This window comes from Tupaia chinensis, unplaced genomic scaffold, assembly GCF_000334495.1.
Source record: "Tupaia chinensis unplaced genomic scaffold, TupChi_1.0 Scaffold000605_1, whole genome shotgun sequence".
Classification (NCBI taxonomy): Eukaryota; Metazoa; Chordata; class Mammalia; order Scandentia; family Tupaiidae; genus Tupaia; species Tupaia belangeri.
The window spans coordinates 1,656,042-1,669,622 of record NW_006160123.1 but is presented as its reverse complement, the minus strand read 5'-3'; the positions used below and the strand labels follow the sequence as shown (position 1 = coordinate 1,669,622).

The window sequence follows — 13,581 nt, the reverse complement described above, 5'->3', positions numbered from 1 at the left end:
AAAAAAAAAAAAAAAAAAAAGAAGCACTCACTGGCAGCTTGTGCCCCCTTCAAGTTCCCAGTCAGCAGTCGGGCTCTCTCTGAAGAAGGGTAGGTGTGGGGGACGTAGCTGCTGCTCATTCTCTCCGCCCCCTTTCTGCTATAGCGCATCCAGGCTTGCTCTTGTCAGCTAGTTCCAGTGCTAATGATAGGGTGAGGCAGAGGGGCAGCAGGCCAAGACCTGGCAGCCAAGGAGCCTGACTATAATAGAACACTGGCTGGCCACTGTCTTCCAGCTCCTTGCCCCCGACTCCTACCTCCTGGCTTCCCTCTCTGGAGCTGCCTCTGGAAAGTTAGTTTGGACCTGATCCCTTCCAGCAGTCTTGCCACCTGGCTGGAGAGGTTGCCCCCACCCTTCTCTGTGAGGCAGGCGGAGTCCCTGATTATCTTCTCCTGGCTGTGTGTGTGTGTGTGGGGGGGGGCGGGCTTTCTTAGGCTTACTGGGGCTGGGCCCAGGGGGAGCCCTGTGGTGCTCCCAAGTCTCTCAAGCATCCTCTGCCCTCCCCACTCTCCCAGCCTCCCTGCAGTACTGATCCCCTGTGTGGCCTCCCACCCCACCCCTTCCTTATCCAGCGTGTGGAGGGTGTAGGAGCTGGCTTCTGCCCAGTACACATGTGTGCACAGGTGAATGGCCTTACCCTCCTCAGAGCGTACACATATGGCCCCAAGCCTACGTAGGGGCTGGAGCCCTGAGGCCTGCTTTGCCCAAATCCCATTTGTTCTTCCCTCTGATACCCTTTCCTCGGGTGTGTGCAAGGGCTGTGGGAGGGCTCCTGTCCCTGCTTTTTTTTTGTGGGTATGACCAGAAATGTGACTGGTGCTGAGGGAGCTGCTGGGATAGGCTTCCAGGAGCCCCTTTCACCCTCGTGGGGCTGCAGAGAGGTCCTTCAGGGTGGGGAGAGGAAGCCAGACCAGGTCGTCAAGGGAAAGCAGTAGAGCCCTTTTGGGCTTACCCACCCAGCTCCCTCTGCCGGGTGCCTGGAGTCCCACGTGGCTAAGGAGTCAGGGGAGCTAAAATTGGGTGCTAAGCCTGTTGTCTCATTCATCCCCCAGGTGTGTGGTTGTGTTGTTCAACCCCCGGAAGCACAAACAGCACCACATCCTCAATAGTTCCAGGTAAATGGCCTGGGCCCTCTGGGAGTACCTCATCCTCCTGGGGTGGTGACCAGGGCACTGTCCAGGTCTTTATGACTCTGGGAGCTGGGGTTTGGTTGGGCCCTGGGGCCAGAGAGGGAGTGCTCCACATTCCTTGCCCTCTGCTGAATTTGCCTTTTGCGAGGCTGGAGGGGGTGGGGGGGACAACAACAACAACGAAGAGGACAGGGGAATAGGGCGGAGGAGTACCTCATCCTCCTGGGGTGGTGACCAGGGCACTGTCCAGGTCTTTATGACTCTGGGAGCTGGGGTTTGGTTGGGCCCTGGGGCCAGAGAGGGAGTGCTCCACATTCCTTGCCCTCTGCTGAATTTGCCTTTTGCGAGGCGGGAGGGGGTGGGGGGGACAACAACAACAACGAAGAGGACAGGGGAATAGGGCGGAACAGGGTGGGACAGGCTGCCTCCGCCACCCCTCTGAGCCTGCCTACCCATCTCTTGCAGAAAAACCATCACTGCCCTTGCCTTCTCCCCGGATGGCAAGTACTTGGTCACCGGAGAGGTGAGTGAGAAAGGGGCCACAGTGCTGTAGACAGGTGGGTGGCCTGGCCTCAGCAAAGAGCTAATCCTAGGCCAAGTTAGGGCTGTTGTCCCTTTGGCTTCCCGGACAGATGACAAGTCCTTTTTGCTGTGTTTGAAGCTTTGGTGTGCGTCAGAGTCAGCTGGAGGACACTTGGAAATGCTCATTGCTGGGCCTGCACCCAGCGTGTCTGATTTTTTAGGTCTTGGATTGGGCCCCCAATTTGCACTTCTAATGAGTTCCTAGGTAATGCAGATACCACTGGTTGGGGGAATGGCTTTGGAAAAAAAAAAAAAAAAAAAAAACCTCCGTAAAATATTCCTTATCCACAGACGCCCCCTGCTGGGGACATGTGAAACACCCCTGCCCTTCCACAGTCTCCTATAGGGAGGCAGCAGGGGCAGAAATAGGATGGTAGTGTTTCTACCCTGGGTGCCCATGAGAGTCAGTCAAGGAGTGGTGGGCAAATGCAGAGGTACAGACCCCCACCCAGAGGTACTCAGTAACGTCTGGGGCCATTTCTCCCTAATAATCATCGCTGTTCTTGGACAGTTGTCTCGTTTCCTCTCTACCTTGCTTGTCCTGCTCCTAGTCTTTGGCCAAAGCGTCATGACAGAAACCACACCCTGTAGCTGAGGAGGCAAGGGCCACCACTCTGAAACGCTAGGGGAGGCCGTGTGCTGGTGGTCCTCACTAACTGCTCTTGCTTCCCTGCAGAGTGGGCACATGCCTGCCGTGCGGGTGTGGGACGTGGCAGAGCACAGCCAGGTGGCAGAACTGCAAGAGCATAAGTATGGTGTGGCTTGTGTGGCCTTCTCCCCTAGTGCCAAGTACATTGTCTCTGTGGGCTACCAGCATGACATGATTGTCAACGTTTGGGCCTGGAAGGTGAGTGGACTGGATGGGGTGGCCTGCAACCTTGTGGGGGTCCAGATGGCAGCTGGGGAGTCAGGAAGTGCCCACCTGAGCTGCTTCATTCCACCCTGCTGATCTCAGTCACATTCCAGAAAATTACTTGAAGCAGAAAAAAGCAACTGTGCAGCCCAGGGTGCTGGTCGGAAGGGCTAGCTTTATGCCTTCAAGTCTCTCCAGAGGACACGAATCTTGCTTGTCAGCTCGTAGAATGAGAGCGTCCCCTGACCACTTTATTTCTGACTAAAGAGTCCTAGAAAGAAACATTTTTAAACATTGTAAAACATTTTTATGAATTACTTCTTTCTTCTTTATTTTTAGTCTACTTCTTTCATAAAAAAGACACAGAGAGACAAATAGACACAGATCCCCTTGACAGGGTCTTGTCTGGCATGGCCGCCAGCCAGCCAGGATCACAGACATACTTTTTCAGATTGCCCTGGGATTCAAACCTGGGCTTCCCACTTGGCTTCAGTATTGCTCAGTGACACCCTACTGCCTCTGTCACCATGGCTGGGCCTCAAGTATGAATTCTTTCTAATTCTGCACTTTCTGAGCCACTTTTCTTCCTAACCCTAAGAGGCAGAGCCATGATTCTACCTTTGGCTTTCTCTTCAGAAAAACATTGTGGTGGCATCCAACAAGGTATCCAGTCGAGTGACAGCAGTGTCTTTCTCTGAAGATTGCAGCTACTTTGTCACTGCAGGCAACCGGCACATCAAATTCTGGTATCTTGATGACAGCAAGACCTCAAAGGTGAGGTGCTGAGGCTAGCAGTAGCCACCAGGGCCAAGGCCTTCTTAGCCCAGCCCAGGAGGCTGTGTTCTGTGTGGGCTTCCTTTTGCTGGCTCTGTAGTCACACAAAGTGTTGGATGGAACAGATGCTATGTGGGCTGGTAGTCTCGAAGAGCAAGGGTGGCTTGCCACTCCCACCTCCCTTTCTTTCTAGGGCCTGTTTCCAGGGACAGGCTCTGGGGTGGGTGGATGGATAACAGCAGTATGTCTCTAAAGGTGAATGCCACCGTGCCCCTGCTGGGCCGCTCAGGGCTGCTGGGGGAGCTACGGAACAACCTGTTCACGGATGTGGCCTGTGGCCGAGGGAAGAAGGCAGACAGCACCTTCTGCATCACGTCCTCAGGGCTGCTGTGCGAGTTCAGTGATCGGAGGCTTTTGGACAAGTGGGTGGAGCTGAGAGTAAGTACCTCTGCCCCAGCAGGTAGGGACTGCCCACATCTCAGGTCTGGGGAGAACTAGTACTTGGGGCTCCAGATCTGGGATTTGCCCCTCACACATGCAGGGGAGACCCCAGAAAGAAGCTTGGGGGTACTAGAGCTTGGTCCAGTTCCAGCCTCTGGTGATCTGGATAACTGCCTCCTCTCTGCTCTCTCTCTCTCTCTCTCTCTGTCTCTCTCTCCCCCTGCTTTCCTCTTCTGCTCAGAACACAGACAGCTTCACAGTAAGTGCTGCCTATATGGTCCTTCCTTTCTCATGCTATTTCTTCCTCTGCTTGGCTTTTCCTACTTTACCCTCTGCCAAAACCTCTGGTGCCTTAGAAGTGTCCATGATTACTATCCCCTGAATGCACAGGGCTGGGGACCCTCTGGCCACCTGCTGCTGGAGGGAGGGGCATCTCTAGATGACAGCTGAGGGGCTCAGGCCAGAGCAGCTGAGCTAATTCTCTCTCGCTCGTCTCGGCCATCTGCCCTCTCAGTAGGTGACTGTTGGTGAGGTGGTGGGGAGGAAGAGAAAGGACTGAGTGGGCAGGTGGCCATGACTGACCTGAGTCTCCCTGCCATAGACCACAGTGGCCCACTGCATCTCTGTGAGCCAGGACTACATCTTCTGTGGCTGCGCTGATGGCACTGTGCGCCTTTTCAACCCTTCTAACCTGCACTTCCTCAGCACCCTTCCCCGACCGCACGCTCTGGGAACAGACATTGCCAGTGTCACTGAGGCCAGGTAAGCTACGTGGGCCCGGCCTGTATCCAGAGCCTCACCCTGCGCCCAGCCTTCCTTGGTAATGCTTTGGAGAACATAGTGAAGAGTGGGTTGATGAACCGAAGATCACCAGGAGCGCCTCTGTAGACAGATTTGAGTGTGTTGGTGCTTGTTGCAACCAAGGAGACCACACATAATGGAGAGCCATGGAGTGTCTCCACAAGTGGGTGCAGGAGGGGCTTACCATCGGGTTTGGGCTTGCGTTAGATGGTTTTAGGAACAGTTCCAGGGATGGAACGTTTGCTCTGGTTAGAAGCTGTCAGGAAGGGGGCAGTTGTGCCACTGGACATCATAACAGTTTTTATCCAACCTGGGCAAGGAAAGGTTTAGGACTAAAGCCATAATTGGTAAAGCAGCATCCATCGATCATGTTAGGTGGAAAGGACGACGTGCCGCCATTTTTGTGGTTTATTTGGTGGTCTCATTTTTATCTGTGTACAGATATGATTATGAGCAATCTTATTTTTGTTTTACCTCACCCCACCACCCCATCCGACCTTAGTGTTCTGTGAAAGTGTGTGTGCATCAGAATGCCATGGCCCAGTTGCTAGTGCTGGGTTACCTCCCTCTGCCGACTCAGAGGCTACTTTTTTCTTTCTCAAGCACGACTTCCAAACACGTAGGTCTGGAGCGAGCTCCTGTGCTTGCTCCCTCCTTCGTGGATGGCTTCTCGTTTCACTCCTTTTGGTCTCACAGTTGGCCCTGTCGTCTCCTTACAGTCGTCTCTTCTCTGGAGCAGCCAATGCCAGGTATCCAGACACCATTGCCTTGACCTTTGATCCTACCAATCAGTGGCTGTCTTGTGTGTACAACGACCACAGCATTTATGTTTGGGACGTGAGGGACCCCAAGAAAGTGGGCAAGGTGTACTCGGCGCTCTATCACTCCTCCTGCGTCTGGAGTGTGGAGGTACGTGGGCTGGCTGGCTGACTGGAGACTGACCAGGTTTGCTGGGGATACCATTGTGAGGAGAGAAAGTGGGGATCCCCAATTATAACCTTCTGTTCCTGCTGCCTTCCTGTTTCTCCAGCGGCTTCCCTCTGATGGATCCCGGGGCGTGAGCTTGGATTTTAGTGCTAATCCATCTCAGGCTCCAGTGTGTCCCTGTCCATCTTCAGTTTTGCCTCTTCCTGGGCTTGGCGATCTTGGACAAGTTACTGAACTCCACTGAGCCTCAGTTTCCTTAACTGTAAAATAATGTATCCAATTCATCTAATTATTCTAAGAATAAAATAGAATAAAGTAAGTGGGAGACATACATGGTAGGTGTATGTAAATGGTACGTGGTAGGTGCTTGGTTAATGTGCTTCTCGTTAGTTATTACAGAGAACATGTGACAGTTGTGGCTTGCTTACTACGTGACAGGCACTGCTAGGTCTTGGCCAGCATTCTTTCTGGAATCTCATTCCCTTCCCTTCCATCTCCCTGGGCATATAAGGGACTGCTCCCTAACTGGAGGTCTGAGTGTTCCCTCTACCCCTTCAGGTCTACCCCGAGGTGAAGGACAGTAACCAAGCCTGCCTACCCCCCAGTTCCTTTATTACCTGTTCCTCAGACAACACCATCCGCCTGTGGAACACAGAGAGCTCCGGGGTGCATGGCTCTACCCTGCATCGCAACATCCTCAGCAACGTGAGCCCTGAGGCCCTGGGCCCCCCGCTCCACACTTGGCACCCCCCAGTCCCACAGCCTTCATACCTCATTCCCAGGAACTGGGTCCCTAAGACCTTCCAGCTCTTGTCTGGGTGGGCTGAGCTGTGGGTTTTCTCGTGCCCAATATTCATTTCCCCTCACAGCTGGACTGCCTTATCTCCCCACCCCCCTGTTTCACCAGGACCTCATTAAAATCATCTATGTGGATGGGAATACCCAGACTCTGCTGGACACTGAGCTGCCCGGAGGTGACAAGGCTGATGGGTCCCTGATGGACCCCCGCGTGGGCATCCGCTCTGTGTGCATCAGTCCCAATGGACAGCATCTAGCTTCAGGAGACCGTGTGGGCACACTTAGGTAATGCCAGGCCCGGGGTGGGTACTGGCTGCTTCCCTGGTGCAGGCTAAGGGAGTTAGATCCCCAGGACAGAGCTTTAGGAGGGTATGGTTCCAAAATGTTATAAGAGCTTTATTATCCAGAAGGGAAAGAATAACTTTACCATGAAGAAACTGAGCAGAAACCATCTTTACTAAGTGATCATGGTTCACGTCCTCATAGCAACATCATGAAGTCCATACATAATACAACATGATAAGAGGGAGGTGACGCTGTTTCTGTGGTATTCCTGCCAAAAATGCATAAACTCTCCAATTATGAAAAAAAATTGGGCACAGTCAAATCGATACATGTGTGACAGAGTCACTGATCAATACCCTTCAAAAGTGTCAAGGGCAATGAAAGGTAAGGAAAGACCGAAGACCTATTACTAAAGGAGACTAAGGAGAAATGACAACTAAATGCAACGAGCATCCTGGATCAAGTGAAAGGACATACCGAAAAACATGAAATTCAGCTAAGGTCTTTAATTAACAGTACTGTACCAGTGTAGATTTCCTGGTTCTCATTGCCATACTATCATGAATTAAGATGTTAGCACCAGAGAGAACTGGATGGGGGAAATATGGAAATTATGTACTCTTTTTGTATTTTTTTCTTTAAACCTGAAAATTAAATAATAATAATAATAATAAAAAGCAGAAGAAGGGGAATGAGTCCCTCCTCCTGCTGCCCAGCAGTGACCTCTTCCCTTCTCACTGCATCTTTACAGAGTACATGAGCTGCAGTCCCTCAGTGAGATGCTGAAAGTGGAGGCCCACGACTCAGAGATTCTGTGCCTGGAGTACTCTAAGCCAGACACAGGTAAGGAGGACGTCCTGTGTCTCAGGATTGCAGTGGCTCCTTCAGTCCTGCTGTGCCACTTACTTCTGCCTGGCACTTGGGTGCAGGGCTGACAATCCTTTGGATCATTTGGTGACTGTGGGGTTAGAAAACAGCTCCATCCCTTCCATGGTTCCCATGGCTTAGGGTTATGGGGCTCATATCCCTTGGGGCTCTTTGCTGGGCCCAGATCAGAGCACTTGTAGCTGAGGGAATTCTTTCAATCCCAGGTCTGAAGCTGTTAGCCTCAGCGAGCCGGGACCGGCTGATTCACGTGCTGGACGCTGGACGGGAGTACAGCCTACAGCAGACGTTGGATGAGCACTCCTCATCCATCACTGCCGTCAAGTTTGCAGGTAGGGCAGGGCTACTGTGGCACATCGTGCCACCACTCCTAGCATGGAAATGGTCTGCCAATCGTGGGGAAGTGCTGGTGGGCGGGATGACAGTGCAACGTACACTGAGCTCAAGGGATTCTGAGCCAGCCAGACTGGGCTGGGTATGGGGAGAAGGAAAGCCCAGGTGTAGAGGGAAGCATTCAGATGTCACTGGTTGTCTCAGACATAGCCAGTGAAGTACACAGAGTAGTGCCATAGGCAGAAAATGCTGAGGGAGAGCACAGGAAAGCGTGCCCTGTGTGCTGAAAACAGGGAACAGCTAGAGCCCCTCCTCTACAGCCAGTGATGGGCAAGTCCGCATGATCAGCTGTGGAGCAGACAAGAGCATCTACTTCCGCACTGCACAGAAGGTGAGAGGATGGCCTTCCCTGAGAGGGGAACCTCCTGCCTGACATTACGGAGGTGAAGGAGGGGGCAAAGGCAGGGTTCCCTAGGTCTGGTGAGACATGGGTGTGGGTCTGCCCATGTGTTCCACCCCTGCAGTCTGGAGATGGAGTCCAGTTTACACGAACACACCACGTGGTACGGAAGACGACCCTCTATGACATGGACGTGGAGCCCAGCTGGAAGTACACAGCCATTGGCTGCCAGGACCGTAACATTCGGTGGGCAGCCCCGCCTCAGACTGTCTGACCCCACTGCTTTATGCCCTGGGCTCAGTGCTCTCTAGCTAAGTTCCCATATCTTTTTGTCCCCCCTTGAGTCTATGGAATGAGTACTTTGCCTCACCAAGAGGAGGTAGCATCTTTGGTGTTGGGTGGTGGGTCCCAGAGAGAACAGACTGGGAGTGAATCTGGCACGTGCACTGTTCAGATGTGCTAGAGCTCTGCCTCCTCCTCAGGTGAGTGAGAGCGTGTTTCTTTACAGGATCTTTAACATCAGCAGTGGGAAACAGAAGAAGCTGTTTAAAGGGTCACAGGGTGAGGACGGCACTCTCATTAAGGTAAGGGCCCAGTAGGCTGGGCTCCAGACCCAGGGACTAGGGGACAATCGGTATGTAGAGAGAGACTGGCACTTCCCATGTTCTCCCAGCTGTATGTCCCATTCCTCAGGTGCAGACAGACCCCTCAGGAATCTATATTGCCACCAGCTGCTCCGACAAGAACCTCTCCATTTTTGACTTCTCCTCAGGCGAGTGCGTGGCCACCATGTTTGGCCACTCAGGTGAGTGTCACCCAGCGCTATACCCATGGATCTTACTCTTTCTTCTCCGAGTTTCTTGGGACTCAGCAGACCTACCTGCCCTTCTCCTCCAACCAGCCCCCATTGCTGGGACAGATGGGACCTTGATAGGGAGTGGCTTGAGAGTGACTCATTGACCATATTCTTTGTTCTCCACAGAGATTGTCACTGGCATGAAATTTAGTAATGACTGCAAACATCTCATCTCTGTGTCAGGGGACAGGTGAGCACAAGCCAGCTTCTTCCTCTGTGTTACAACACCCTTCTTCCTCTACGCCCATTCCCGTCTCTTCTTCTCAGTGGTGTCTTTAGAAATTGGGGCCGAACAGGGTCATGTCTGGGCTGGGCCTGCCCTGGCAGTGGAGGGTGGCTCTCATCATCTTGCCGGCCCAGGGAGAGGGAGAGCCGATGGTGTTGACAGTCAGCCCACCCTGCTGCTCCCTCATCTGCTCTGTGGCTCTACCCCAGCTGCATATTTGTATGGCGTCTGAGTTCCGAGATGACCATCAGCATGAGGCAGCGTCTGGCGGAGCTACGCCAGCGTCAGCGAGGGGGCAAGCAGCAAGGACCATCCTCTCCCCAAAGGGCTTCTGGACCCAACCGGTGAGCACAGTGTGGGGAAATGGTGGGCAAGTGTCGGGCGGCCTACCGTGATCTCACTGCTTCTCCTCCATGCTGGACCTGCCACTCAGCAGCTCTGTCTCCCAGTACTTTGCTTCTCACAAAGACCCTGATGTAGATCTCTTCCCCCAGTGTCACGGGGGACATTTCTTCTCCCTGTGACCTTCCTTGTCTTGGACTCAGGCACCAGGCCCCATCGAAGCTGTCTCCTGTACCAGCTCTCTCATCTGACAGTGACAAGGAAGGGGAAGACGAAGGTACCGAAGAAGAAGAACTTCCAGCTCTGCCCATCCTTGCCAAGAGTACCAAGAAGGAGCCAGGTGTGTTGCATCTGCTGTGGGGCCGACAGGCACCAGTTGGTATAGCGACTGGATATGCCCTTTAGGGGAGTGTGGAGTGAGAACAGTGTGAGCTGAGGGAACCAGGGCATCCTCTGGCCACACAGGGTATGAGCTGATGTGCCAGGGCTGGTGCGTGGGCAGGAGACATGCCCTCTGATGACTCGTTTCTCTCTAGCCTCAGTCCCCAGCCCAGCTTTGCCCCGGAGCCTGTCCCACTGGGAGATGAGTCGGGTAAGTCACAATGGTTAAAATATCCTTTTGGGCCAACTCTGTGGCCTGGTGGTTAGGCAACCAGATCTCATATGACCAACCTCCAAGTTCAAGTCCCGAACCTGAGAAACACACTGGGCATGTGTGTATGTGCCCAAAATCCCCAAAGGAAGAAGAGATGGTGGAGAAGGGATTGTGGCATGGCCATTCCCCATGGCAGGTGCTTTCTCCTCTCCTTCTCTCTGATGAGTGTACGTGCCCTCTAGCATGCACACACACACACACACACACACACATGTCTTTCCAAGATTACAGGAGGTAAGGAGATAAAGGGAGGGGAAAGCAGGGCTCTGGGCCTGGTGAGCATGGGTCTGCCTACATGCTCCACTCCTGTGTCCAAGGGAGGCCTCAGTGGGGGTGGGGGTGGGGGAGTTGAGACAGCTGGGCTGGACATAGGTTAGGGATGAGAGACACTCAGCTGTTTCCTTCCTGTGGACCAGATGAAATAGACTGCCAGGCTTCATCATCACCAGGGAGGTGCTCCCTTGGTTCGGCTGCTTGGGACCTGGGAGTAATTATTATCAAAGAACAACTTGAGATGGGGATAGAAGAGGGACCTTGAAGCAAACTGGCTAGAATTGAAGTTCAGGGGGCCAGCTCTGTGGCCTGGTAGTTAAGGCAGCTGGATCCCACGTGACTGACCCTGTGGTTCAAGTCCTAGCTCCAGAGGCATGGGAAACATGCCGGGTACATATATGTGTGTGTCCCAAATCCCAACAGGTTGGAGAAATGGAGGAGAAGGGATTACTGCTTGACCATTCCCCTTGGGGGGATACTTTCTCCCTCACCTACTCCCTGTCTTTGTTTCTCTCTGGTGGGCTTATGTGCCTTCTGGCAAAATTAAAAACAAAAAAGAATTAAAGTTCAGGAAAGTCAAGGGTCCAAAGAGCAGAAATCCAGAGACATTGTAGTTCTGAGACTCAGTTAGGAGGTAATCTCAGCTTTCAGAACAGGCAGAGGGGACAGGCCCTAAGAGGACCAGTGACTGAGGAACTAGGAATTCCTTCATAGGGGCTGCAGAGCAGGCTCCAAAGCAGCCCACACCTCCCCTGTTCTGGCTGGTATCTCAAGCACGGGCATTAGTAGCAGTTTCACGGAGCAGTGGTGGTGTGGTCTCTCTGGTATATTCTGACCAGGTCAGGCGGTCAGGCATCTCAAGCCTGGGCTGCTGGTTTGTTCTTGGTTCTTTGGGGCTCTCTTGGGGCTGTCCTAAGAGTAGGGGACTTCTAGAGACCTTTAGCTCTTTGGTGTCCCTAACACAGGTGAAGGTTGAGACTAGAAGTCCCTGAGAGAAGATGGAGAGTGAGACTGAGGTCATAAACTCAAGCCAGACAGATCTGCAGGCCATTTCCTGTCTGCATTTCCTGTCTGGCTACTGAAGCCCCCTGTGCCTCAGTTTCCTCAGATGTGAAAGTGGGGTAATTGTAGTACCCGCTTCATAAGGCTGGCCTGAGGAGAAACGTGCTAGTGCGTATAAAGTGACTGGCATGCAGTAAGTGAAACGTGTTTTTTTTTTATTGTGTGATAGTTTCTGTTTTCCTCTCTCACCAGGCACAGGAGACGGAGTTCCTAGGCCCAGCTCCTGCAGCCAACCCAGGGCCCAGAAGAAGGGGGCGCTGGGCTCAGCCAGGGGTAGAGCTGAGTGTGCGCTCCATGCTGGACCTGCGGCAGCTGGAGACGCTGGCCCCGAACCCTCGGGGCCCCAACCACGACTTGTTGGCCACGACCCTATCTGGTCAGCAGGCCCCTGAGCCCTCACGCACCAGCCAGGTGAGCAAGCTCTCTCCCAGCTCTACAGGGGTCTCCAAGGAGCCTTACTTAGCCAGTCCATGCCAACAGCTGGGACCTGAGCGCTGGTGCAGCTCTGCCTGTCTCCGTGGCACCTGGGTAACCTGACCTGCAAAGCTGGGGTGGGCTGGCTGGGCTGCGTGATATTGGGGGGAGGGTAGGCAGAAAAGGGGTTGGGGTAGGGGGTGGCAATTGCCACTGGGCTGGGTCCTTGAAGGACTCTTGGTATTAAGTGGTGGTAGGAGGTTGGCAGTGCACAGGGCTAATAGAGTTCTCCCAGAAGCTCATGACGTCAGCTGGAGCCCAGCCTGGCTTGCTGGCGCACACCACATTCTTGCCTACCCTCACCTCTTCTCCAAGGCCTCTTCTCACATCAGCAGTCCCAGTAATGTCCTTTGTGTGTTCCCAGAAGGAAAAGCCCCCTCGGCCTCAGGCTTCCCAGCCCTGTTCCTGCCCCCACATAATCCGATTGTTGTCACAAGAGGAAGGGGTCTTTGCCCAAGACCTGGAGCCTGCACCTGTTGAAGATGGCATTGTCTACCCAGAGCCGAGTGACAGCCCCACCATGGACACCAGGCAAGGACCTGCCCTGGCTAAGCCTCCTGGGCTATGCAGTCCCCAGTGTTCGTTTCCTTCCGAGTGTTTTTCAGCTGGGGGAGGGCTGGCCCCAGCATAGTGGGGCCTTGCTCACCACCACTGTATCCCTGGTCCTGCCCAGAGGCAGGAGCCCAGTGGGGTTGCTGCTCACCTCTGCTGATTTCCTGTCTTTCCCTGGCTGGCCTTCCTGTCAGTGAGTTCCAGGTACAGGCTCCGGCCCGAGGAATCCTGGGAAGAGTGTACCCAGCCAGCAAGGGCTTGGAGAAGCACAGTCCTGACAGTGCCTGCTCTGTGGATTACAGCAGCAGCCGCCTTTCCAGCCCTGAGCACCCCAATGAAGGTGAAGGAAGGCCCATGGCCTGAGGTGGGGGAGGCTCTGGCGACAGGCGGGTGTAGCACAATGCCTCTCTCCCCTCCCCACATCCAGACTCTGAGAGCACAGAGCCCCTGAGTGTGGATGGCATCTCCTCAGACCTTGAAGAACCAGCCGAGGGCGATGAAGAGGAGGAGGAAGAGGAGGGAGGCACTGGCCCTTATGGACTGCAGGATGGCAGCCCCCATACTCCAGACCAGGAACAGTTTCTGAAACAGCACTTTGAGACCCTGGCCCATGGGGCTGCTCCAGGTGTGGTCAGAAGGCCGGCATTTGGTCACTGCAGTCTTCCCTTTCCCCTCCTTGTCTACCTGAGAGGGAGGGTCCTAGGGCAGATAGCACCTTGGGGCTCTCTGCTAGGGGAGACAGAATCTGCCACAAGGGCTTGGCTTCTGCCTGAATTCATGATTTGTGTGACCTTGGCAGGGGCCCCAGTCCAGGTGCCAGAGAGGACAGAGTCTCGGAGCATCTCTTCACGATTCCTGCCGCAAGCTCAGAACCCCCCACTCAGGTACAGAGA

At 53.9% G+C, this 13,581-nt stretch overlaps 1 protein-coding gene across 1 annotated transcript in view; it reads left to right on the top strand.

The window, feature by feature from the left end:
* MAPKBP1 (mitogen-activated protein kinase binding protein 1) overlaps positions 1-13,581 on the top strand; it is a 60,699-nt gene that overhangs the window by 41,565 nt on the left and 5,553 nt on the right. Inside the window, exons 4-27 of the mRNA XM_006158660.3 lie at positions 1,092-1,154; positions 1,635-1,692; positions 2,428-2,598; positions 3,241-3,378; positions 3,634-3,816; positions 4,421-4,581; positions 5,340-5,529; positions 6,106-6,252; positions 6,455-6,630; positions 7,382-7,473; positions 7,722-7,847; positions 8,169-8,239; positions 8,373-8,494; positions 8,757-8,832; positions 8,942-9,053; positions 9,231-9,294; positions 9,540-9,674; positions 9,876-10,012; positions 10,209-10,264; positions 11,855-12,073; positions 12,501-12,667; positions 12,883-13,028; positions 13,116-13,313; positions 13,488-13,572. Coding sequence (XP_006158722.1) covers positions 1,092-1,154; positions 1,635-1,692; positions 2,428-2,598; positions 3,241-3,378; positions 3,634-3,816; positions 4,421-4,581; positions 5,340-5,529; positions 6,106-6,252; positions 6,455-6,630; positions 7,382-7,473; positions 7,722-7,847; positions 8,169-8,239; positions 8,373-8,494; positions 8,757-8,832; positions 8,942-9,053; positions 9,231-9,294; positions 9,540-9,674; positions 9,876-10,012; positions 10,209-10,264; positions 11,855-12,073; positions 12,501-12,667; positions 12,883-13,028; positions 13,116-13,313; positions 13,488-13,572 — 3,093 coding nt within the window. The remainder of the gene's footprint in view (positions 1-1,091; positions 1,155-1,634; positions 1,693-2,427; positions 2,599-3,240; positions 3,379-3,633; positions 3,817-4,420; positions 4,582-5,339; positions 5,530-6,105; positions 6,253-6,454; positions 6,631-7,381; positions 7,474-7,721; positions 7,848-8,168; positions 8,240-8,372; positions 8,495-8,756; positions 8,833-8,941; positions 9,054-9,230; positions 9,295-9,539; positions 9,675-9,875; positions 10,013-10,208; positions 10,265-11,854; positions 12,074-12,500; positions 12,668-12,882; positions 13,029-13,115; positions 13,314-13,487; positions 13,573-13,581) is intronic.